This window comes from Scylla paramamosain, chromosome 1 (genome assembly GCF_035594125.1).
Source record: "Scylla paramamosain isolate STU-SP2022 chromosome 1, ASM3559412v1, whole genome shotgun sequence".
NCBI lineage: Eukaryota > Metazoa > Arthropoda > Malacostraca > Decapoda > Portunidae > Scylla > Scylla paramamosain.
This window is the reverse complement of record NC_087151.1, coordinates 17557501-17585000: the sequence shown is the minus strand read 5'-3', so window position 1 is coordinate 17585000 and position 27500 is coordinate 17557501. Positions and strand designations below refer to the sequence as shown.

Below are 27500 nucleotides of genomic sequence, written 5' to 3'. Positions count from 1 at the left end.
CCACTGTTCGCCCTCAAGATGACGACGACAGGCACAGGGATCATTCATCTCGTCGCTTGAGTGGGAGGCATGGTTGCGTGAGATTACGTAACAGTGCTGACGCACGTGGTTCCCGCGGCACTTCTCCTGCTCCTCCCCCTTGGTCAGTTGTGTTAGACGCCTTGGCTGATTTGCGGGGTGAAGTGGAGGCCTTGAAGGCAGACAGACGGCAACTACCACCCCCTACTGGGTCGGCGCAGGTGACTGTGGAGGACAGTACTCTGGGGGGCTGGGGTTTGTCGCCTCCTTGTTCTGCCACTTTTTCTGGTTTCTCGGCCAGGATGAGTGAGGATGAGGCAGTGTCGATGCCTGCCGCCCCTGCTGACAGCACCTTAATTCAGGGCACTAAGGCCTTTGGTCCTTCTGACACGGTGGTTGCTGACATTGACAATAGAGTGGCAGAGATGGTAAACTTTCTCTTTGATAATGGTATGAGAGAGGAGGACTACAAGGCCATGTGTGAGGACGATGTTGTCAAGAGGCCTAATAACTGCCATGCTCTTGCGCCAGTGGAATGCAACCCACAGGTGTTGGAGGCCCTGAAGCTGGATGCCAGGAAGACAGACTTCCGCTTGAAGGAGGTAAATAAGGACATCCTGCGGGCTTCAACCATTATCACCAAATCCTTAGTGGCACTGGATGATTTGGCTGAACAGGAAGGTAACCCCAAGTTGGCACATGAGGTGAGCATGCTAAATGGTGCATTGGCATTGCTAGGCAATGCCAATCACAGGAACAATTTGGCCAGGCGTTTTGTCATGAAACGCGAGATAAACTATAAATATGCTCATCTTTGTTCAGATAAGGTGCCAATTACTCGCTTTCTGTTCGGTGACGATGTGTCCCAGTCTGCCAGACAAACTGAGGAAGCGGAGAAACTGCGGAGTAAGTTCTCGCAGAAAAAGCCTGCCTTTACTAGCAAGTTCGCAGGTAAACGCCCTGGTGGATATTGGAACAAGCCTGCTAGTAGGGGATATTACGCCAGGTTCCAACCCTACGGGCAACAGAGGTATGGCTCCAGGGCTGCCCCACGACTGCCTTCCACTCGTCAGGATGTGGAGCCAAAAAACTCCAAGGGCCGGGGCGGCCGCAGCAGGCAGCCCCAGTAAACTTACAGGCAAGTGCATGTTTTGAAGCTGGCAGACTACACTCTTTCCTGCATGAGTGGCGTAAAATTACCAGTGACCCTGTCATTTTGGATATTGTTCAGCATTGCCACCTTGATATTGATGTCGATAGTGTTCATCCTTTATTTTTTAATGATTTGGAATACAGGTTCAACACTGTGCAACAGGGGATAATTTCTGGAGAGATCAAAAAACTTTTACAGCTTAAAGTCATTAAAGTCACACACAAACAAACTCAGCAGGTTATCTCTCCTATTTTTTTGCGAGAAAAGAAAAACGGGGAATTTCGCCTGGTTCTTAACTTGGAGAGGTTAAACAAATATATACCATATAAACATTTTAAAATGGAAAATTTTGAACAGGCCATCAGGCTCATCAACCAGGGTGATTTTTTGGCTTCTGTCGATCTCAGGCATGCTTATTATTCTGTTAGGGTTGCAGATGAGCAACAACGATTTTTATGTTTTACATGGCAAGGTGTTATCTATCAATTCACCTGCCTCCCTAATGGCATTTCTGAGGGACCTCGGCTTTTCACCAAACTGATGAAGCCAGTATTTGCTACTTTAAGGCAGGAAGGATACACTATCACCAGCTTTATAGATGACACATTAATTTGCAGTAACTCTTACTCAGGATGTCTTCAGGCGATTCAGGCCACCATTTCTCTGTTGCAGAGGTTAGGCTTTTGTATCAATATGGAGAAGTCTGTTCTCACCCCCACACAATGTATTGAATACCTAGGCAATGTTATTAACACCAAGTTCATGACTGCCTCTTTACCTGAGCGCAGACTAATCAAAATTCGCCAAGGATGTGCAGAACTTTTGTGTAAAGATGTTGCCCCCATTCGAGAGGTGGCCAGGGTGATCGGCCTCATGGTGGCTGCGATCCCAGCAGTGGAGTTAGGTAAACTTCACTACAGGAAGTTGGAGGGGGGAAAAATTGCCGCTTTGAAACAGGAGTATGGTAATTTTGACAGGCCTTTGAATATTACTGCAGACATGAAACTAGACCTTTCCTGGTGGTTAGACAATGTGGACAGACACCACAGACACATTTTTAGGCCAGGTACTGACATCGATTTATTTACTGATGCCTCCAGCCTTGGTTGGGGGGGTCATTTGGGGTGTCAGATTACAAGTGGTACTTGGTCCCTGGATGAAAAGGAGCTTCACATTAACATCCTGGAGATGAAAGCCATTCTATTCTCTTTGCAAGCATTTGAACATGAGCTGGAAGGTAGACATGTTAGAGTTTTTTGTGATAATACCACTGCCATAAACTATGTCAATGAAATGGGAGGCACAAAGTCCAAGTCCTGTAATGATGTTGCTACCCAGATTTGGGATTGGTGTCTGGAACATGACTCATGGGTTACATGCTCGCACATACCGGGGAAGGACAACACCTTGGCTGATGTAGCCTCTCGCAAGATTAATGACAGACATGAGTGGAAACTCGACTCACACATTTTTACTACCTTGTGTAATGTTTTTGGGACACCGTCCATTGATTTATTTGCCTCAAGGCTTAACAAACAGGTTAATACATTCTGTTCGTGGTTGCCAGATCCAGAGGCTAAATATTTTGATGCTTTTTCCTTGGACTGGTCAAACTTTGATTTGTCTTACATTTTCCCCCCATTCTCATTAATTGCTAGGTGCCTTCAGAAGTTACGTGCGGAGCAAGCACGAGGCTGGATGGTGGTTCCTCTGTGGCCGTCCCAGTTTTGGATGGGCATGCTGCTCCAGTTGCTAATAGACTTCCCACGTTTGATAACGAACAGGAGGAATGTTCTAACACACCCGTCCACAACAGATCCACACCCCATCATGTCCCACACGAGGCTCATGGCATGCCTTCTGTCAGGGAAAACTTGCAGAAACGAGGAGTTTCGCCGGCTGCTGCGGACATCATACTTGCCTCCTGGAAACCAGGTACTGAGAGGCAATACCGCCCACATGTCCAGAGGTGGTCGTTGTTTTGTGGTAGACGGAATGTCGATCCCACTTCTCCAACTGTAGGTCAAATTGTAAATTTTTTGACAGAAACCTTTGACAGGGGTGTGGGTTATGAGTGTGTGAACACTGCGAGGGGTGCCCTGTCTTCTCTCGGCATTCTGGTGGACGGATGCAGGGCAGGAAATCACCCTTTGGTCATCCGATTCATGAGAGGGGTTTTCAATCTTAGAACTCCTCAGCCCAGGTACACTGACACTTGGGACGTCCAACCTGTCTTAGAGCAACTAAGGTCCATGTTCCCCTTACATGCATTAACCCTTAAAGAATTAACGCTAAAATTGGTTATGATGATGGCCTTAACTCAAGCTGCCAGAATTCAAACTTTACAACTACTGTTAATCAGAGACATGCTCATTAATGAACACTCCATTTCAGTACAGTTGGGGGGCACTCTTAAACAATCCAGACCAAATTTTAACATCAACAGGGTCACATTCCATCGTTACCCTAAGGATCCACGATTATGTGTCTGTAGCACTCTCCTGAGGTACATTGATGTGACTAAAGAGCTTAGACAGGATGAGATGCACACTGATGCCAGGCTCCTCATTAGCTTCATAAAACCCCACAAATCAGTTTCCAAAGACACTATTGCCCGTTGGGTCAGGACCATTCTCCGCATGTCCGGCATAGACATCTCAAAGTTTTCCGCTGGTAGTGTGCGGCCAGCAGCAGCTTCAAAAGCTGGAGTGGCGGCTGTCCCTGTCGCATGCATTATGGCTAAGGCGGGCTGGTCTAGGGAATCTACCTTTGCAAAATATTATAATAAGAACATTGTGGCTGCTTCTGACCTCTTTCAGGATGCAGTGCTAGAATAAGACATGATTTGGGTTTGTTGCTGCACTCCAGTGTTGCAGTACACGGATATTTTAAGTATTTAGTATCTAGTACCTTAGGTTTACCTTATGATGTGAACTGTTACCATATTTCAACATTGTTTGTAGATTGGATTAAGTTGGATGCAATGTACCTTATTTTATGCACCAATTGTATGATTGTCTCATGTACAAGATCCTTCCATGGAATAATAGTTATAGTACTGTTTCTTGTGGGGCATTTCCTTTTCCTCTCTACTATTGCATCCTCCCTCGTCATCCACATGGCTTCAAAGCCTCATGGGAAATGTCCACCCAGCAGATAGGTGATTTTGCCAAAGTAAAATTAACAAAGTACACGAGACTTACCGTAGGTCAGTTGAAGTGTACTTCTAATTTTTCGAGGCAAATCACCTCTGCTGGTGCGGAGATTTCACATGCCCTCCTCTCCCTCCCTACCTTAAGCTCTACAGGTTAGGTACTTAATTTCCTAATTGGTTCATCATGTGGATGTCGAGTCCTTGCTTTAAAGTCTGCCGGCAGCGCGTGACACACTCTCTCTCATGTGAAATCTCCGCACCAGCAGAGGTGATTTGCCTCGAAAAATTAGAAGTACACTTCAACTGACCTACGGTAAGTCTCGTGTACTTTGTTAATTATTATATTTACTTTCATCTAAACAGCTGGTCAATGAATTAACCAACCTGTTTCTCACTAATTTCTTGCTATTTCTCTGTAGGAGCCACTCTTCAAAATTATTATGAAGAGTGGCTCCTATGGAGAAGAGAAAGTGCAAGACATTAGTAAGAAACAAGTTAGTTAATTCAATGCCCAGCTATTTAGAGATACAAAGTTAGTAAGTTCAGAAGAAATGGCATGAGATTTGTTCATAACATGATATGATTTCCAATACTGTGCCATCTGTGGAATGCGTGTGCACGCATGAAGGTATAATTGCAAAAATTTCTCAGAGGCCTTCAAATAATGACAAACTCCCATCACACATCAGGGTAACAGATTGTACTGACTTTTTTTTTTTTTTTTGGGGGGGGGGGTTGTTGTTGTATACATGTGGTTTATTACTCCAAAACAAATATAAAAGTTTTTAGGGAGGAGTTTCATCACCCTATATTTGGTGCAGTAATGTGTGTGAATAGATTTTGGTTTTTACATGCAAACCTAACTTTTGACAACATTGATACCAGACATCAGAGATGGCTACATGACTGGTTTGCTGCAGTCAGGGATATTTTTGAAAATTTTAATGACCAAGCCTATTCAGTGCTGGAGCCAGGTGACCATTGATGAAACTTTATATTCTTGTAGAAATCAAATAAGATTTAGGCATTACAATAAGAGCAAACCTAAACAATATGGCCTGTTGTATAAATTTGTGAATGCAGTAAGAATTCCATTCTCCTTCAGGACAATAGTATACTCAGGTAGACCTCCCGGAGAGCCTGAACCCCACTACATCCATGATTCACTTCCAACAATGAAGGTTCTTGCAAGTCAGATACAAGAATTTGTAGAACTTAGTGGCAGTCTTGACAGACTGTGTACCAGTACACTGGTACACCAGTACACTGTATACACACACTGTGTACCAGCCTAGAATTGTTTGAATGCCTTCAAACACAAGGTATTGCTGGTGTAGATACTGTAGATTGCATGAGATAAGGCATACCACCTGAGATAAAGGCCCTCAATTGGACTAAAGATAATGAGGAAATGACTGAATTATCATATAGCACCCACCAAAAGTATTGGTCAGAAAAAAATATTGCTTCTCAGTACAGTCCCCCTCTATAATATTAGGAATTACCAAGGATGATGGTGCAAGAAAGCCAGTCATATATAACTTGTATGGTTTCACTAAGGGAAAAACTAACATAATAGGTCAGAGAATAAATTTTTATACAGTGCAGTGAATGCCCTTGCATTATTTGCAAAGCTTGTTAGCCTGCATTGTTACATGGGATATATAATGTACCCAGTGTAAATGTATATTTATTACACTTTATTTGTTGACAGAAGCTCTTAGCCTGCAATGCTTTATGCATATAATGTATATATAGTTTATGTAAATGTATATCTATTATACTTTTCCAGCTTATCGCAGCTGGGAACTTCGATAATTTGTTTCTGTAAAACTAAGGTCTGCTTTCTTGATAAAGTTATATATATATATATATATATATATATATATATATATATATATATATATATATATATATATATATATATATATATATATATAACTTTATCAAGAAAGCAGACCTTAGTTTTACAGAAACAAATTATCGAAGTTCCCAGCTGCGATAAGCTGGAAAAGTATAATAGATATACATTTATATATATATATATATATATATATATATATATATATATATATATATATATATATATATATATATATATATATATATATATATATATATATATATGTGTGTGTGTGTGTGTGTAGAAAGAGAAAGAAATGCAATAATAAAAAATAAAAAAAAAAGTTACTAACAACAGGAATCCATTTCAATTTTTTTTTTTTTTTTTTTGATATCTAAGTGGCTTCAAATCACAACAGATTCTGCAAAGTTGTAGAAGCAATCATTGGCTTTATTGTTTCATATGAATTTCAACTGTTTTCCTTGCAACTACAAATAATTACTTTTGAACTGTAATTTTGCTGTTGCCTGTTTTGCATTAAAACTGAACTACTAAATGAAGCCACCTTCAAAATGGCAGAATCTGGGGAATGTGCTTGGTGTGATACATGTGAATTGGGTCCCCAGCCCAGATCCTGGTAACACTTTTTCAGTGTGGCTTAAACTTGCTTAGCTATGTAAGCAGGTATTCATCCATTGCAAACCCACAGTAGTATTCATAACATCTACCTACAGATTCATAATGCTCTCTCTCTCTCTCTCTCTCTCTCTCTCTCTCTCTCTCTCTCTCTCTCTCTCTCTAACATTATCTATTAAAATAATAATAATAATAATAATAATAATAATAATAATAATAATAATAATAATAATAATAATAAACAATAATAATAATAACAATAATAATAATAATAATAATAATAATAATAACAATAATAAAAATAATAATAATAATAATAATAATAATAATAATAATAATAATAATAATAATAATAATAACAATAAATTAAAAAATAAAATACTACTACTACTACTACTACTACTAATAATAATAATAATAATAACAACATCAACAGCAGTAATAGCAATAATGTGTGTGTGTGTGTGTGTGTGTGTGTGTGTGTATTCACTGTACAGTCTGCTGCAGGTCTCTCTTGAGACAGCTGGCTGTACCCCTATGGAAAGACCTCAGAGCTCATAATGACCAATCTTTGGTTTGGACCGAGACCACTCACACACAACACACTGGGGCAATGAGGTCACAACTCCTCGACTTACATCCTGTACCTACTTACTCGTACTGCTAGGTGAACAGGGGCTACATGTGAAAGGAGATACCAAGATACTCTCCGTCTACCCCAGGGGGTGGTGTGTGTGTGTGTGTGTGTTTGTGTGTTACATACTGTAAAAATACAGGGTGCAACCCCAAACTTCCACCTGGATGAAAGGTGGAGCCTACGCTTCTGTCAGTAGATATTATCAAGCTTCCATAATGACATATAGGAAAACTAAGCCTACTGTGGTGTTTACGAGACATTGCTGCTAATCAAGAAAATGACTGAATTACCAGTTCAAAGAAAATTATTGTTCTCCTTGTTTCCTTGCACTTCACTGTTATACAGACAAGCTTTACTTTGTCACTCATCAGCACTTACATATTTTTATATTGTTATGTGTCATATACCAATAAAATATTGAAATTTGCTGATTCCAAGACAGTGACTGATAATTCAATGCCAGCAACATTACAGAAAAAATAGGGGAGTTGAAGAAATAGAAAGAAAATGTTTACTCACTTTTATTTATTTATTTATTTATTTGTTTTTCATATTTTATGCATAGTGGTTGTTGCACAGTATGTGTGCATGTGCAAAGGTGTATGTATGTGCAGAATATATCCATCTGATGGGAAATGCCCATAGTGATGTGGAGAAAGCAGATATGAGCAATGGTGTTAGGAAAAATCATGGCCAACATTGCATGTAATGATATGTACCACACTATAGGTAATCAGACAGAATGGCCCCGTACAATATGTTGGAGCCTTTTGCCATGAGGTGATCTATAGAATATTGTTCATTTGGTGATGTTTACTTGTGCTTAGTACAAGTGAAGAGCAAAAATCCAGGAAAGGTGCAGACAGTAAGGTTAATAAGTCTGTTATTCAAGTCCAGTGTTTTGCCCTATATTTTGAATTTTTCATTACAATTTCTGTTGGGGTACTTAATCAAATGCCTTTAGCTATCCCTTTCTTGGATTATATCAATTGCTCTATAGTAAAAACTCAATAAATTTGTGACACAAGATCTTTCACTTCTGAAACCAAATTGACATCCAGTCAATGTGTATGATTCTTCTAGATATTTCATCCACATGTCTTTAACAACCCTTTCACATATTTTTGCAACAACACTTGTAAGTGATACCAATCTGTAATTCAGTGGTTCTTCTTTATTACCTCCTTTGAAAATTGGTGCTATATTGGCTCTTTTCTAGTCCAGAAGGACTTTTACCTCTTTAAATGAACATACTATGATATGTATTATCTCTGCCAGCTGCTCAATACATTCCTTCATTATCCAATTTGACACTCCATCAGGCCCTTGAGCCTTACATCTTGATTCTCCATCATTTTCTTAACTTCTTGAACATCCACTTGAAATTCCCTCGTCAATTTGTCCTTGTGCCATGCTCTTTCTCCTACAAAGTTGTTTTCTCTAGTGAATACTGACTGGAAGCATGTGTTTATCAATTCTGCCTGTGACAGAGCATCTTCATAAATAATGTCATCTATCTTTAATTTATCTATACTTTGTTTATTTTTCAATTTTCCATTTACATATCTATATAAGAGTTTAGGCTCATTCATGCAATTATCAACATCTTTCTCATAATTCCTTTCCTCTTCTCATAAGATTTGGACATACTCATTTCTTGCTACATTAAATTCTTCCCATTTCTTATGTCCTCTTTTTCTCTATCTATTCCAAACTTCTTTCTCTCCTCTTACTAGTTTACATCTTGTATTATACCAGTCTTCTTTCTTTTTCACCTCATTAACTACTGTCCTTGGTACATATCTAATGACCCCTTCCTTATAGATTTTCATAAGCATATCCCACTTTTCCTGCATATATCTCAATGTGAACAGTTGTTTCCAATCTGCGCCCAAAAAGAATTTCCACAACTTGATGAAATCCACCTTCCTGTAGTTATACTCATATCTTCCACTCATGAAAGTTTCATTCCTGTTTTCTATCAAACTCTTGCCTAATTTAAATTCAATTAACAGATGATAACTTTTACCCAAAGGGCACTGATAATTTATTCCTTCACTGATGTGATAACTTTTGACCAAAGGGCACTGATAATTTATTTTCTCACTGGTGTCAAGTTTCTTGGTAAACAATAGGTCTAACCTTGATGTCTCTTCATTCCCTTTAAATCTGGTCTTTTTTTCCATTCCACTGGGTCATAGTGTTAGACATTACTAAGTTTTACAGTGCATTTCCCCATGATTCTTCTCATCTTTTTGTGATCCATTTTTCCAAGCAGACTTCTTTGCAGTTAAAGTCTCCCATAAGTGTTATATTATTACTCTCAATATTTTCTTTAGACAGGTATCTCTTAACATTATTTTGTAGTCATCCTGATTCCATGCATTGGTTTTCAGTGGTACATATGCTGCTGCAAAATCTCTTTTTCTTTCTCCATTCCTTTTTGTCATGATTCAAATTACTTTAGCCATACCTTCTCCCAACTCTACATTCTCCACTGTTATATTCTTCTTGGTCAGTAACATCACTTCTCTTCCTTTCTTATTACTCCTAGATTTCGTCTACACATTATAACTACCATCTGCAATTCTTATGTTTTCTGATGACTCATTCAATTTGACTTCTGTAATACCCATGATTTCTGGCTGTTATCTTAATATAGTCATTTAGCTTCTGCAACAATGATATTAGTCCATCGATATTTGTGTATGCCACTGACCACTTTATGTTCGTTCTTTTGTTATTTACCCCCTTATTCTTTGTTTGTCAGATGCCACCTCCTCAACCTCTCGTCTTTTAGCTTCCAGTAGAACTTGTTTTTCTTTCTCTGACCTATTTGTGCTTTTTTCCTTAGCATCTTTTATTAGTTCATTTATCTTAACTCTCTCCTCTTCATTCATGTCCCTTTTTATCCAAGTTTATCCAGTTTGCATGCTTATGATATTACCTCTGATGCTGTTGTCTGTGCTCTAAATTTTACTTTTGATGGTCTTGCTCTTCTCTCTTTATATTTTCATAGCCCATGTACATCTTCAGTTTTGTTTACCCAGTCCTCTCCTTCACCCTGAACACACATAACATCTTCTATCTTCATTTGTTTCTTTTCTCTCTTAACTCTTATGGGTTCTGTTTCTTCATTTAATCCATAAATAACTACCGTATTTGATGGCTCATAAGGCGCACCATTTCTCCAAATAAAAAAGTCTCAGGAAATGAGCCAGCGTCCTATGAGGCCAAGGTTCAGCATTGAGGCAGTGTACAATTAAAATTGCACCTATCTTTTAACATTCTTATGAACAAACTTTATTACCCCTGTAGTCTCTCACAGTCACTGCTGATGCCATATGCCAGGTATATGTTTACATCTCACAATAGGATTGGTATGTAGGCTACTAGCAAAGATTAAAGTTTTTAAATGCAAAATATTGGGATCTAATAATGATCTAAATGCATGCGAGTCTTCAAATGTCAGGTGAAATCCTTCACTTTATATTCAGAGCTTAAATCTGCTCATTTATCTTTTTTTTTTTTTTTCATTTCAATGTCTGCCACAACTGGGTGCATCTTATGAGCCATCTAATACAGTAGTTTCTTAAGCCTTCAAAATCTGTCCTTCCAACTCGATGATCTTCATTTTTTTCATTCCTCTCATTTTCATTGTACATTCTACCACTATATGGTCACTTTTACTTATTGGGCTCTTGTATTCCACTTTCACCATCACTACTAATTCCTTTGTAAATATTGAAGGTTCATCTTAACCTCTAAACCTAGTATTTTCATTCACCCACTGTGTCATTAAGTTACCCATAGCCATCCTTAACAACTCTCCAATCTTCCCATTTTACATTCTTACAGTTGAAGTTACCCATAATTAAGTTATCACTGGTGCTTGTCATACACTCCACTTTTGATTGTATTCTTCTGTTCTCCATGAACTTGTCTTCAATGGAACATGTCTGACATGTCTGTTAGTGATCCATTGACCTAATGCTAACTAGGTAGAGATGGCACCTTATGTTGTTGAGTTGTCTGATTGTGTTAATTCTCCTGTTCTTGAGGTTTTCATTGCAGAGGTCTCAGAGGTGGAGGCTGAGTTCCACTGAAGTGTAGGCTGAGTTTTGTGTAAGGATCTCAGACCTACAGGCTGAGTTCTGTGAGCAGATCTCAGCATCTGAGAAAGGGTCAGGCCCCACCATCACCTTACAAGTGCCTCTGAGACAGTAAGCCTACAGAGGAGCAGTGGTTGGTTGTGTACAGGGGCACAAAGAGGATGAAGATCTCTAAGGTGCTTCACCTTGAGGGGCACTATATGGAAACCAAGAATCCCTTCATTGTGTTGGAGGGAGTGACAGAGGAAGAGGTGGACATGGCAGGAGACAAGGAGAGGAAAGAAGGTGCAGACACATTATCCTGCCCTCAGGTAGTGTTTGTGCTTGGAGATACCTTAGGCACTTAGATAGTGCATTTTGTGCCAGAAATGGGAAGCATAGGACAAGGGTGTGTTTGCCAGGGGCACAAATAAGAAAGGTAGCAGATAGGTTAGACATGTGCTTAGAAAATGATGGGACCAAGCCCATTGTTTTTTCTCAGCATGGGAGGGAATGATCTTGGTCAACTCAGGAGTGAGGAGTTATTCAGGAAGTTTAGACAAACATGGGATAGGATTAGGGACAAGGATGGGATTCCTGTGGTATGTGGTGTCTTGCCAAGAAGGTGAGTTGGTGCTGAGTCCAGGGGTGTGTTAGGGCTAGTTGCAATTATTATTGTTATTATCATTATGTCAGATTTTACTTCCTCTTTCTCCTACTCTCTGCCTGGCCTGTGCACACTGAGGTCAGGTGAATATGGATGTTAGGTATGTTTATTTGATGTTCATATCCCAAAATTGTATGCACTTTCTTAAATAAACTGAACTGAAACTGATTGTACATATTTTCTTCATTATAGTATTGTCATTACTTTAATTGTAACCTTTCTTTTAAAATAATAAATTTGTTATTTGATAATATGTCAACTTTTGCTGCCTGCGGTGCTGGTGTAAGCGAGTGCCGGTACAGGAGCATTGGCGGCGCTCAGGTGTGTGGCCTGTGCAGGAGGCAGCCTTGCCTTTGTGTGTAAATCTTATAAATACACAGAAACTCTAGTGACCTGGTGTTTCCACATCCCTGCTAATTCTTACTGAACTAAACATCACTAAACGGAACCAGAGAAAGAGAGAGAAGACTATTATGGTGAGTACATTGGTGACAACTTTGAGACTACCACACTGATTCACCATGACAGGTATTACAGTGAATCACAGGCTTATGAATTATTGTGGCATTCATCAAGAACTGGGACTGCTTCTATGGAAAGGACACCTTGTATGCCAGGGATGGAGGGCATTTATCATGTGTTTCGGCTGAGAACACTTGAGTGGGAAATAACTGTACCCTAGCACTTTTTTCATTAGTGAGGAGGGAGGAAGGGCTTGTGAAAACAAAATCTAGAAAGGTAACTAGCTCAACAAAGGTGAGGATTTGCTTAAGTGTTTATTACATGAATTGTAGAAATATTTTCATTAAAACAGATTTGCTTCGAGGAATGGCATGTGTAGAAAACTTTGATAGCATTGCTTTAACTAGATACAATATACTTTATTGGCCCCTCAGAAAAACATTTACATATAAATATGTACAATTTTATAGCCTATGGTCTGATAAGCCAAAGCTTTACTACGGACCAACTACTATTTGTAAATTGAGCAGGTACATGTGATATGGGTCATTGTCTATTAAAATAATTTGTATTACAGAAAATAATAATAATAATAATAATAATAATAATAATAATAATAATAATAATAATAATAATATTGATATAATAATAATAATAATAATAATAATAATGATGATGATGATGATGATGATGATGATGATGATGATGATGATGATGATGATGATGATGATGATGATGATGATAATAATAATAATAATAATAATAATAATAATAATGTAAAAACTAATATTAATAACAATAATAATATTAACAATAATACTAACAATGTACATTAATATATAGGCTAATAATGAGTGAATAAGTGTAATGCACTGAAATCACTAGACACAGGTTATAGTTGTCATTGCTAGGTGTTATGAAGAAATGTTATTTTCATTTTTTTCTTAAAAGTGTTCCATTGAGTGATGCCTTTAATATCCTGTGGCAGTGTGTTCCAGAGCCTGCTGCCCCGCACCAGGACACTGCTGTGCATGGTTGGTGTGGCACAGCGGAATACGGAGGTTTTGTCTGTTTCTTGTTATTGATTGGAAGCCAGTGTACAGGGAAGAAATTTAGCAATGCATGTACAAATGAAATTGTCTGTAATTTTATGATGTCATGGAGCTTAAGTATTTTGTGTTCAGCGAAGAGAGGAGAAGTGTGATCATAACGTGACAGTAGAACATAATATGAAGCATTTTCTTCTGCATGAGAAAAAGACTTAATTAAAGTTTTAAATGCTCCACCCCACACAGCACAACAATACAACAAATGTGGATATACCGTTGACATGTAAATGAATTTTATACATTCAATGGGCAGCTGATTCCTTATTCTATACAATAGACCTGTTATTTTACTAAGTTTGTTTTCAAAGTATCAATATGAGAGTTCCATTTAAGGCTATTATCAATAGTAATTCCAAAGAATTTCACTTCAATGAGCTGGCTTATAGGAATATTGTCAATTTTGATAGTTAATAAGGGTGACTGAGACATCAGAGGTCGATTTTATCATACAACTGGTCTTTTTAATATTTAGTGTGAGCTTATTACTTTTTAACAAGTTTGCAACCTTGACCATTTCTTCATTAGTAATTTTCTCCATATCCTTAATATTTTTATTTTAGAGTAATATTGATGTGTCATCAGCATAAAGTAAAAATTGTAGTACTTCACTACAGCATGGTGAATCATTAACATATACCAAAAATAGTAAGGGTCCTAATATTGAGCCTTGAGGAACACCAAATGTAATTGCTTTATGAGAAGATGATCGATTATTATATATAGTGTACTGTTGTCTGTGACTAAAGTAACTATTAAAGCAATTATTAGCTGAGCCTTGAATTCCAGAGTTTTTAAGTTTTTCTAGCAGTGTTGGATGAGAAATTATATCAAAAGCTTTGGTTAAATCACAAAACACTGTAATATTGTAAGACTTTTTGCCCATTGCATCATAAATATATTGAAATGACTGTTGCAAGGCCAATTCGGTACTATATTTAGGTCTAAATCCAAACTGTTGGTCTGTTAATATTGAGTTTTGAGTGAGATAGTCCATGAGTCTTGACCTTTTCAAATATTTTGCTAAAAGTTGGTAAGATAGCTATGGGTCTATAATTTGTATGAAGTAGTTTATCGCCTTTTTTAAACATTGGAACAATTTTGGCCACCAGGTGATGTTTAGGAAAAGTGCCTTCTTCAAAAAACCTATTAATTATATAAGTAAAAAATGGGGATATTATATTACTGCACTGTTTCATTACTTTAACGTCTATATCATCATAGCTGGGAGAAGCTACTTTCAAATGTTTTATTATATTTTCAATTTCTTTTTGAACGGTTGGCTGAATAAGAAATGAAAATTGAGTCGGTTCTGGTAAGTAGCTAGTGAATGGCACTGGTGGTGGAGGAATGTTTGTAACAAGGCTATTTGCAATGCTACTGAAGTAATCATTAAAAGCTTCAGCCACCTCATTACTCTGGGAAATATTTTTTTCATGAAATGTTATAGACTTAGGATTTTCCTGAAGACTCTTACCCATAATACCATTAGTCATCTCCCAGGTTTATTTTAGTATTTCCTGAATTTTCTTTAAATTTAGACTTATAATAATTATCTTTGGCAATCCTGATTAAAGAAGTTAATGTGTTTCTATATTTTTTTAATAATGCACTGTAAGTTAATGGCCATTTTGTGTAGTTTCTGTAGTCTGTTTCTTTGTTTTATAGATTTCCGTAGGCCTTGAGTTATCTGAGGCTTATTACTATACTTATCTTTGATTAAGAAGGTTTTAATTGGAAAATATTTGTTATAGATGTTTGAAAATTTGGTTACGTACACATCTAAACAGTCACTTACGCAAGTGCTAGTCATGGCTGCTACACAGTTATATTCTTGTAGCTCAGCTGTAAAATCATTTATATAATTGTCATTTATCATCCTTTTAGTTATGATTTTATCCGAATACTTGTGAAATGACAGTGCAGAAAACGAGCTAAACACTGGGAAATGATCACTGATTCATGAATAAATTATTCCACAAAAATTATAATTTACATCATTCATCCATATATGATCTATTAATGTGGCTGACAACTTAGTAACTCTTATTGGTTTAGTTATCACTGGAAAATATGAGTATGAATAAAATAAATTGGATAAGCTTTGTACAGAGTCATGCTTAACCAGTAGGTTTATATTAAAATCACCTAAAATATAACATGATAATTATGCCCTACTTATAAGACCAATCAAGAGCTCTGATGATGACAAAAAGTCACTAATACTTGAATTTGGTGGTCTGTAATGTAAACCTACAAGAAACTTATATGGTTGTGTTACAGCAAGAAACAAAGATTCTAAATAGGCTAATTGTAAAGTATAGTTCTGCATGAGAGAGCCTTCGTATAATTTGTGCAGGTACAGAGCTAAACCACCACCACTGGTGTTCTTGTTTTTAAAATATCCATTGTAATTCCTTATTTTATAATGACCACAGATTTCATCACTAAGGCGTGTCTCACACAAGCCTATAATATGAAATTTCATATGAAATGAAGGTAGACATTGATCAAGTAAAATGTCAAGATGTAATGGTACACTACTAATGTTGTGGGACAGGATATTTAAGGAAGTTCTTAAGTTAGAGGGTATAGAGTGTTCTGTAAATAAAATAACAACAACACTTAGGTTCATTAAGGATATTATTTAAGAGTGAATCATCTATTGTATGAGCATCATTATCTTTGACAGGGTCATATGTCAATGTTTCGATAACACTTAAGGGAAAGGTACGAGGTGAATCTTCATTTAAAATATTAATCAGATCGCTATTGTTTAAACTATGAAACGGGAAAATAGGATTGGTAGGCATAAGTTAGGTATGGAGTAATCAATACAACATTACCAATCTGAAACACCTTATCTTCCTCCAGGAGAGGATCTCATTGTCTGTTGAGCCTCTGTCCTACTAGCTGTCCTGTTGTCCCTGGTTGTCGTGGCGTCCTTCTTCCTGTCAGCAGTGCTGGTCACACCACCAATAGCCATGGCAGATGAGCCGTCAGCAGCAGGAACCATTGTGGTGGCGGTGACAGTACTATCCTCATCAGGAAGTGTGTCCTGGCCTGTAACAACAACCACAATGCCGTCGCTGCCCACTGTGCTGCCACCACTCGATAAATCATCAGGCCAGTCAGACGATCCATGAGTCGAGGCACCTGTAGTAATGACCCTCCTCAATGAACCACCACTGTTTGGTTGTTCCTTAATAATCAGTTTAGTGTGGCAGAAGTACGCCACTTTTCCCTCAGTTCTAGCTTGTTTCATGGCTGGTATTTGAGCTTTTTGTGTGTTCTGGGATGCTGGACACAGATCTTTGTTGATATAAATTCTTGTTCCCTTTAGCTCTGTTACATTCCTCATAACTGCCTCTCAGTCTCCATACCTTGTAAAGCGGGTGACAATGGTGCAGTGCCAATGGTCGTCACTTTATCCTACACAATGTGCATGCTCCAGCTCGATGTTTGGTAGCTCCAACTTGTTGGTTGGGAGTTTCGAGAACTTAACAGCTGTCTGTTCCTAAGTTTCTCCCTCTGGCTGCTCCTCAACACCAACAATTTGCAGGTTGTTTCGCCAGTTAAAATCCTCTGGTAATTCACTCTGTCTTCTAATTCCTTACATCTTTCTTCACTCGTCTATTTTTTTTCCATTAGGGAGTTAATTACTTCACGGCAGGTTCTATTTTCTTCCTTATGCTATTTCACTTCCTATTTCAAATCCTCTACTTCTCATTGAGTAAATTCCAGCCTAGTAGTAAGATCATTAATGCTAATTTGCATTACCCCCACATTGTCCTTCGCATTTTTCAAGAAAGTTTCTAAAGCACTATGATAGTCTTGATCTTGTGTAGCCAGAAGAGTCTTCAAGCTCGAGGTATCCATTTTGACTAGGGTAGAGCCGGAATATGTCTAGCAGAGACCGAAGAGTAAATGTTCAGGAGCACCACAACACGTCTGCTTGTTGTGAAGGCTCGAGAGAGAGAAACTTGGTTAGATATGTCAGGGAATGTATTTAATCTAGAGGTTCAGATAGATGATTATACAAGGTGTAGTCAAAAAGTATCCAACCTTGAATTTGTTAACACAAAGTAATAATGTATGAGTGAAATCCACATTGGTATTAGGTGGTCGCATCCTTACTGAGTATGCGCAAAAATTTTTGTCTGTGAGATGGCACAATTTGTCTGCAGTGATGCATTGAGTACAGACATGGTGTGCTGTGCAATTTTTCTTTGAGTCAAGATGACCAAGCACATTGAGTAAAGATACTGTATAAAATTCTGCCAAAAACTTGGTGATATGCAAACCATACTATCAAGAAGATTCAGAAGGCCTTTGGAGATAATGCAATGGGAAAAACACAAATAGATAATGCAATGGGAAAAACACAAATAAAGGAGAGGTACAAACAGGTTTAAAGATGGCTGCACCTCAGTGGACAGTAAGCCATGTTGTGGCAGACAATCAACTAGCAGAAACAATTAAATAATTGCAAAGGTTCGAGGAAAAGTCTATGAAAACCGTCATGTGGCTGTTGAGGAGATTGTTGCCAAAGTTGGAATCAGCCATGGGTCAGTTCAGTTAATTATAACAGAATATTTATTCATACAGAGGGTGTCGGCCAAATTCGTACCAAAGTTGCTGTCTGATCAGCAGAAAGAAATCAGAAAGGAAATCTCGCAGGATGTGCTGGGGTGTACTAGCCAAGATCAGAACTTCATGAACACTATCATCACTGGCAATGAGACATGGGTGTATGGCTATGACCCTGAAACAAAATTGCAATCATCGCAATGGAAGCGTCCATCCTTGTCAAGGTCAAAGAAAGCAACACAGGTGTGCAGTGTGCAGCAATGTTAAACTGATGATGACCTGTTTCTTTGACTACAGAGGTATTGTGTACCATGAATAAGCACAACAATGTCAGACAATTAACAAAGAATACTACTTGGGTGTTCTTCACCACCTTCATGAAACTGTGCAGTGAAAACTACCTGACCTGTGGGCAGCGAAGAACTGACAACTCTTCCATGACAACACACCCACTCATTCTGCCCACGTCATCCAAGCATTCCTTATCAAGCATAACACACCACTTGTTTGTCAAGCTTCCTACTTCCCAGACTTGGCTCTGTGTGACTTTTAGCTATTCCCAAAACTCAAAAATGCACTCAAAGGGAGATTTCAGGTAATATGGAAATAAACTTAGCCTACTGTTTTTGAGGCAATGACTATTTACTGTATTTCTGGGCAGTATATAATGCTTTATCAAAATTAGATAGTTTTTTTTACCACAAAACACAAAAAAGTGGCTTCTTTTAATTTTGAAATTAGCTGACCATAACCTAACCTAAATTAATCTAACCTAACCTATCAAACTCTGCCAAGAAACAAATAGTCAGTGACTCGGAATTGTTAACCAATCAAGCCACAGCAGACAGCACAATGCCTGCAGCCGTGGGCCTGTGAGGCCAGGCAGTGACTCTCAAACAATAAGAGAGTGAGGGTGCCATGCAGAGATATGTTAGTTCAATGATCTTTTACCCCCCCCTTTTTTTTTACAAGTTTCTGGAAGTTGATATATATTGCATGATATTATACAACTGTAATTCTATCTGACATGTAAGTATTAATCTCAAGAGATGTTAAGGTTATCTCCATATTATCAAATATTTCAGTCAAAAGAGAACATTAAGCAAAATTTGATAGCACATTTCCCCAGCATCCTAAATAGTGATTTCCAGAAACATTTCCAGTAGTGGCAGGAACACTGGCAGAAATGTGTTGACTCCAAAGGCAAATACTTTGAAGGAGACTGAATCAAAATTGTGAGTTTTTAAATATTACTTTTTTTGGTCAAAGGTCAGATACTTTTTGACTACACCTTGTACACTATTCTATAAAGATAGGGAGAATAGGAGAGGAGGAGACGTCACACTTTATGTTAGGGACAATGTTGTATTAACAGTAACATAGAAACATATTGCAAAACAAGAGTAAATATGGGTTAATATTAAGGAAGGATCATAATTAATAGTACTGGGATTAGTGTACAGCCCATTGAATATTACTAAAGAAGCTAGCAGCTCATTATGGCATAGAGCAGGCAGATACAGTCAGGTGTGTGTGTTAGGAGATTTTAATTTTAAGAATACTGACTGGAGCCTGAAGGTTGATAAAATGGTGAAGCAAAGGAATTTCTTAATGTAATTCAGGATAATTTTTTTAAACAGGTAATCTTAGAACCCACAAGGGGGAATAGTATTCTGGATTTAATTCTGACTAACAGGGAGGAAGCAATCACACTGGTGACCATTGTCAAATTAGGTACAAATTAAAATCTAGAAGCAAAAACACAAGTAAAATACTCAAATTAAGGAGAGCAGATTTTGAGGGATTAAGAAGAATTGACTGGCAATGGACAAAGAAGGTGAGATCCAGGACAAAGGTGAGGGAGATAGGCAAGGTGAGTGAGGTGAAGTGAAGTGTGATGGTAGAGGGCAAGGGGTGAGAAATGGCTGGATGAGTAGGCAGTGAGAGAAGGAGAGATGTACTGAAGTGCAAGTTTGGGGTTGGTAGATCAGATTGTGGTAAGATGGGTTAGGTGAGGTCAAGGCAGGTGGAAGATGGAGTGGAGACAATGGAGGGGGCTGAAATACTGAGATTAGGTAAGTAAATGTTGACGAGATATATAAATATTTTGTTGATGGATTACATACAGGCCAGTTAGCAAACATTCCTTATAGAACAGTAAGATTACAGGAGAATGATCCTAAGTAGATGACTAGTAAGTTAAAACACTATATAGGATGGGAGAGAAATGTATATAAGAGATTAAAGGCAAAGAAAGAGGATTTAAGGCCTCAATATAATGAATTAGTTAGAACAGTCAGGAAGTTAATAAAAAAGGCTAAAAGCAATTATGAATTAAAGGTAGCTAGCCAGGTGAAGACTGATCCTAAGGGATTCTATCAAGTATATAGGAAAAAGAACAGAGAAATAGTAGATCCATTAAAGGCAGGTGATGGGGAGTTAGTTCTAGGGAAGGGATGAGTAAAATTCTGAAAGATTACTTTTTAACAGATTTCACCCAGGAAAACAGGCAGGAAATGCCAGACAATGAACAGATTTTTACAGCAGAAGAGAATAAGAAGCTAAGAGATATTTCCATAACTAAAGAAACTGGAACAGGAAACAGATAGGCTGAAAAAATTCAAGTCACCATGACCAGACAAAATATATCACAAAAAGGACTTAGGAAATGCAGAGATTATTAGTGAACTGCTAGTTACCATCTTTAGCGAATAGCTAGAGTTAGGAGAAGTACCAATAATGTGGAGACAGGTGAAAGTTGTACCTATCTTTAAGAAAGGAAATAAAACATTAACATCTAATCATAGACCTCTCAGCTTAACATATCTCCATTCGTGGAGACTTCAATGTTCACCACCAGCTTTGGCTTTCCTCTCCCTTCACTGACCATCCTGGTGAACTAGTCTTCAGGTTTGCTATCCTCCACAACCTAGAGCGATTGGTGCAACACCCTACTCCTATCCCTGACTGTCTTGGAGGTATGACCAACATTCTTGAGCTTTTCCTAACCTCTAATCCTGCTTACGCTGTTACCCTCTCTTCTCTGTTGGGCTTCTCCGATCACAATCTCATATCTGCATTTTGTTCTATAACTCCAATCCCTCCTCAGGATCCCCCTAAGAGATGCCTCTGCTAGTTGGGAGGACCTGTGGAGGAATTTTGTTGATTTTCTTTGGAATGACTACTGCTTCCATGTCAGAGACGTGTCTCTGTGTGCTGAGCGCATAACAGAGGTGATAGTATCTGGCATGGAGGCATACATTCCTTGCTCTTTTTCTAGACCTAAACCTTCCAAACCTTGGTTTAACACAGCTTGTTCTCATGCTATATATGATAGAGAGGTAGCCCACAAAAGGTACTTGAGCCTTCCATCACCAGAATCTCATGCACTTTATATTTCTGCCCGGAACCATGCCAAGTTTGTTCTCCAACTAGCCAGAAATTACCTCACTAATAGAAAGTGTCAAAATCTTTCAAGATATAACTCCCCTTGTGACTTCTGCCATCTAACCAAAAATATCTCTAATAACTTTGCTTCTTCTTTCCCTCCTTTATTTCAACCAGATGGCACCACTGCTATCACATCTATCTCCTCTTGGCTCAAACCTTTACTAAAAACTCTACCTTGGATGATTCAGGGCTTGTTCCTCCCTCTCCTCCACCCTCTGACTACTTCGTGTTACCTATTAAAATTCTACACTGATATTTTTTGTGCCCTTGCTGCCCTAAGCCCTTGGAAGGCTTATGGACCTGATGTGGTCCCTCCTATTGTTCTCTGAAACTGAGCCTCCATGCTTGCACCTTGCCTAGTCAAACTCTTTCAATTCTGTACAAGGGCCTTATCCATCCATATATGGAGTATGCTTCACATGTCTGGTGGGGGTTCCACTCATACCACTCTTCTAGATAGTGTGGAATCAAAAGCTTTCCATCTCATCAACTCCTCTCCTCTAACTGACTGTCTTCAGCCTCTGTCTCATTGCCACAATGTTGCATTTCTAGCTATCTTCATGCTAACTGCTCTTCTGATCCTTCTAACTGTATGCCTCCCCTCCTTCCACGGTCTTGCTGCACAAGACATTCTTCTTTCTCTCACCCCTATTCTGCCCACCTCTCTAATGCAAGAGTTAACCAGTATTCTCAATCATTCATCCCTTTCTCTGGTAAACTCTGGAACTTCCTGCCTGCTTCTGTATTTCCACCTTCCCATGACTTTAATTCCTTCAAGAGGGAGGTTTCAAAACATTTATCCTTCAATATCCTTCCTACATAAAAAAAGAGAGAGAGAGAAAAAAAAAAGCTAATAATCATGACAAACATTAGGGAACATTTAGACAAGCATAACTTGATAAACTAGTCACAGCATGGTTTCATGAAGGGAAAATCTTGCCTTACAAACTTGTTGAGTTTTTACAGTAAAGTTTATGAGGTGGCAGATATGGAGATAGTTATGACATCCTATACCCAGACTTCAGTAAGGTGTTTGACAAGTTACCACATCAGAGGCTCCTGAGTAAGGTAAGGTGCATGGGATAGATGATGAGATGTCAGGCTGGTTAAGTCATGGTTAGGTAACAGGTGACAGAGTTGTAATAAACAGCTCTCAATCCAAGTAGGGTCTACTAAATAGTGGGTTACTAGAGGAATCAGTTTTAAGGCCATTGTTTTTAATATATATTAATGACTTGGGTAGTGGGATTAGTAGTGATGTTAATAAATTTGCAGGTGACACGAAGATAGGTAGATTAATTAGGTCAGATTCAGATGCCATCACCTTGCAGACTGATTTAGATAGGGTGAATGAATGAACTGACAGATGGCAAATGCAGTTTAACATTAACAAATGCAAAGTACTTAGAGTAGGTAGAAGAAATCCACACAGAAGGTACACAACAAACAACGAAGCTTTAGTAGGTTCAGGGAATGAAAAACATTTAGATGTTATAGTTAGCTCTGGGCCTGCATTAATAAACACTTTGTAAGGTAAAAGTTACTCTCAAAGTAAAGACTGGTTTCAAAGTTGCTCCTAACTCCTAAAAGGACTCTCAAAGTTGTGAGTTTGCTCCTAATAGTGCTCTCAATGTGGGCGAAAGATAAAAGTACCTCGGAGGGACTTTTACAAAGTTATGAGTGAAGTTTGCTTTTTCAACAAAGGCAGAATACATGTACATACATGCATACACATCTGTGTGTGTGTGTGTGTGTGTGTGTGTGTGTGTGTGTGTGTGTTTGTATTATATATATATATATATATATATATATATATATATATATATATATATATATATATATATATATATATATATATATATATATATATATATATATATATATATATATATTAACTCATATCTCATTACTGCAGACCTCACTTTAACAGATTTTGGAAGCAATGGACAAAATCTGCAGCAGCTGGCTCAATTTGGAAGTCCAGTGCGCTTTGGATGGAGTTGTGGCAACACTGGACACGTGCTGCTACTTCGAGAACCGACTGCTTATTTGCAGTCGGTCAATTTGTTTACATCAGTGTAACAAAACGTGTACCTCAATGCTCCATGGTTTTTGCCATTTATATGTGTTTTGTTTGAATTATCATAATTTTCTATAACCATGCCATCCCTTGGTATCCATGATAATCATAGGTGGTATCCAGGTGAGTAGCAGCAGTGAAGAGAAAGATGAGATGGTGGTGACATTGCCAAAACTATCAGAGGTGTGTAGCTGTATGAATACAGCTACAATTTGTGTAATGCACTAAGAATAGAGATGTCAATGTTCATTATGAAAATCTCAGAATTCTTTGAGAAGCCATAATTAAAGAACAATTTCAAAGTGGCAAACAATTAAAAATAGACAGGTTTTTTCAAACCAACCACAGTTACCATGGATACCATGGGATGGCATGGTGTGCTTGATTAAAAGTACAGTAAAGTACTGTATTTATTCCTCTGTTTTTCATAATGTAATTGTTGATATTTGCCACTCCTAGCAAAAGCTAACACTTAATGTTGTTACCTACAGACAATCGGCTTCATCAGACCCATTTTCCCCCCTTCTAGTTTGTCGTACCGAGGTATGAGCATGTGTGTGTGTGTGTGTGTGTGTGTGTGTGTGTGTGTGTGTGTGTGTGTGTGTGTGTGTGTGTATGTATGTGTATATATATATATATATATATATATATATATATATATATATATATATATATATATATATATATATATGAGAGAGAGAGAGAGAGAGAGAGAGAGAGAGAGAGAGAGAGAGAGAGAGAGAGAGAGAGAGAGAGAGAGAGAGAGAGAGAGAGAGAGAGATGTGTACTATGCATATGATATGTATGTATGCATGCTTTATTTAGATGGGCAAAAAATCTGCCCATACAGTCTTCTCTTGCTTGGAAGTCACTGCTGGATAATCTTTATCCTTTCTTATATTTTTCTTTCCTCTGAGGTTTACAAGGAGTAACATTTCATAACTGCCAGTGGTGAATCATGGTAAAAAAAATTTGGAGGGGCTGCATAATAATTTCAAATTACAATACTAATGAGGCCATGCTGTAGGCAGTTTTATTTGAATCATAAACATTACATTTTGTACCTCATAGGCTCAAAATTTAAAATTTATGAATTGCCAAAGTTATGAGGATCATTTATCAAGTTATTAAGTAAAATATATAGAACTGAAATCACCAGGACACTGAAACCAAGCTTTGGTTGTCATGTAGGGTGCTGAAGCTGGCTAGTATTCACGAATCATGGACATAATGCACTGTTTAACTAACACAGAGGCTGAATAACACTCTCTGCTCAGGGTGCTGTGCAGGGCTGAACTGACTTCAGCTCTGCTACAGCCCAGGCTGGCTGCCCCTGGGCAGGTTGGTGCTGTGCCAATCCTGGAAGAAGTGTTTTACTCTGTAATTAATTTATCAAATCTGCTAGTATTTTGTGTTAGAAAATTATAGAAAAAATGAAAAAAATACTGAATGAAATACAAAAGTATAATATTATTTATTTCTATAAAATTAATTATATGAATGAATCACTCATCTGCCTGGCAAGGCTGAGACAGGGAGGTCTGCAGCCCAGCAGCCCTTATGGACCAGCCACCCCTGATAACTGAACTAATTTCTTTCACTCTTGAACTGGCAACCATCCTCTGCATTCATCTTGAAAAAACATACAACTTGTTGGCCCCTCAGGGAGGCCGGCACTTTGTTTACATCCACCAAATTATATTGACATGTCCGGAAATTACATATCACTCTTAATAATGCTCAGAAATAGTCTAGAATTATTTAGAAATATTCAAAATGAATTCACAAACATAAACTACTACCAAAAGAGCGACATCTTTTTAAATTTGATTCAAAATATAAACTACCAAAAGAGCAACATCTTTTTAGGTTTGAATCAAAATAATGTTGCTATATTTAGAAAACCCACTACTTTAGCAGTGTTTCTACTCCTAGGAGTAACTTTTACTTTAAAAGTTGCTTTCTGGAGCAACTTCTAGGAGCAAAGTGAAGATAAAAGCACTTCTAGGAGTGCTCCTAGGAGTCTTTATTAATACAGCCCCTGATCACCATCTAAGAAAACAATGCATAGAAGCCAGAAATATGGCAAATTGGGTATTAAGATTAATTTTTTGGAGTGTTAAAAGCAGAAGTCCTGAAGTAATATTAAAGTTACATTTGGTGCTGGTCAGACCTCATCTAGACTATGCTGTGCAGTTCTGGTCCCCATATTAGAATCAGTACAAAGGAGCATGATTTAAGGATACAGGGGATGAGGGGTATTCCTTATGAAAGGAAACTAAAGACATTAAATTTACATTTCTTTGAGAGACATAGGTTAACCAGTACTGTGATGTGCTTTCTCAGAGATAGGGGTCATGTTAGGTTCCATTTTATTTGGTATATTTTTTTTATTTAACTCATAAAATGAGAAAAATAACAAATCATTGGATATATATATATATATATATATATATATATATATATATATATATATATATATATATATATATATATATATATATATATATATATATATATATATATATATATTATTTATATGCCATGAATGGAAGTGTGGCTGCCATACAAATTTAATTCTTGGATTTTTTCCCTTCTCAGAGCTTACAATATCAGACTAGGAATGTGTAATTTTCTATTTATATTTCTAAAGCTTTATTCTCCCATTTACTTACACTTTCCACAACCCTGTAGTATATGTATAATAAATCAGTACTTCTTTACATTACAAAAACCTATAAATAGGAAATGTACATTCAAGAAAATGGCTGGATGCACATCTTGCAACATCCCACATCTCAAGGCCATGGCTACTACACCTGCAGTTCTAAAAGAACAGAACATACTATGAATTCTATGACTTTCAGTTTATCTTTCAGATTACACTGAAGTTTTGTTTCCTATTTCTTATGCCTTACTGATTATAGTTTTGAGAAGTAACTTCCAAGGAGAAAGTAACTTACCTTTTTTATCTGATAATTTTTGGGGAAACATAGCAGCCTCCCCTGTATAGCCAACTTGAAACAACATGAGAGCGTGCCAAAACATTCATGACAAAAATGTATCTCTCTCCAATACTGTAACCTTCAATTTCATTTTACTGCTTTGATATTATATGCATATTGACGCATGCATGAAAAAAAATAAATAAATAAATAGACAAATAAAAAATAAAAACAAACATGTTTCAGTTCCTACAGAAATATTCAGTCCATAATAACTTGGAGCCCAAAGGATAGGTAGGTATATGAAAACATTCATTCCTGACTTGACAAAATATTCTGTTACTTTTAGTGACAAATCTTATATATACAAATAAAATTGAAGATTGTAAAATTGCTCAATAAGGAAATCATACATATACATACTAAACACTTCCCTAACTGGTATGTACATATACATAATAAAAACTATATGGATTAAGAGGGTACCTGACAGAAGTTTTTAAATGGTAAAAGGGTTTTAACAAGGGGGATGTAAGCAAAATTCTCAGGATCACCAATCAGGATAGAACTAGAAATAATGGGTTTAAACTTGAAAAATTTGGGTTTAAGAATGAGATAGGAAGGAACTGGTTCTCATACAGAGTGGAAAATGAATGGAATGGGCTCAG

The 27500-nt window shown here is 37.6% G+C and overlaps 2 protein-coding genes across 7 annotated transcripts in view; one reads left to right on the top strand and one right to left on the bottom strand.

The window, feature by feature from the left end:
* LOC135105922 (uncharacterized) overlaps window positions 1–1148 on the top strand; it is a 2100-nt gene extending 952 nt beyond the window's left edge. The window contains exon 2 of the mRNA XM_064014636.1: window positions 1–1148. This exon is cut by the window's left edge and continues 101 nt beyond it. Coding sequence (XP_063870706.1) covers window positions 1–1148 — 1148 coding nt within the window.
* Window positions 1–27500, bottom strand: part of LOC135101655 (serine/threonine-protein phosphatase 6 regulatory ankyrin repeat subunit B-like) — a 224816-nt gene that overhangs the window by 179025 nt on the left and 18291 nt on the right. The window lies entirely within an intron of this gene.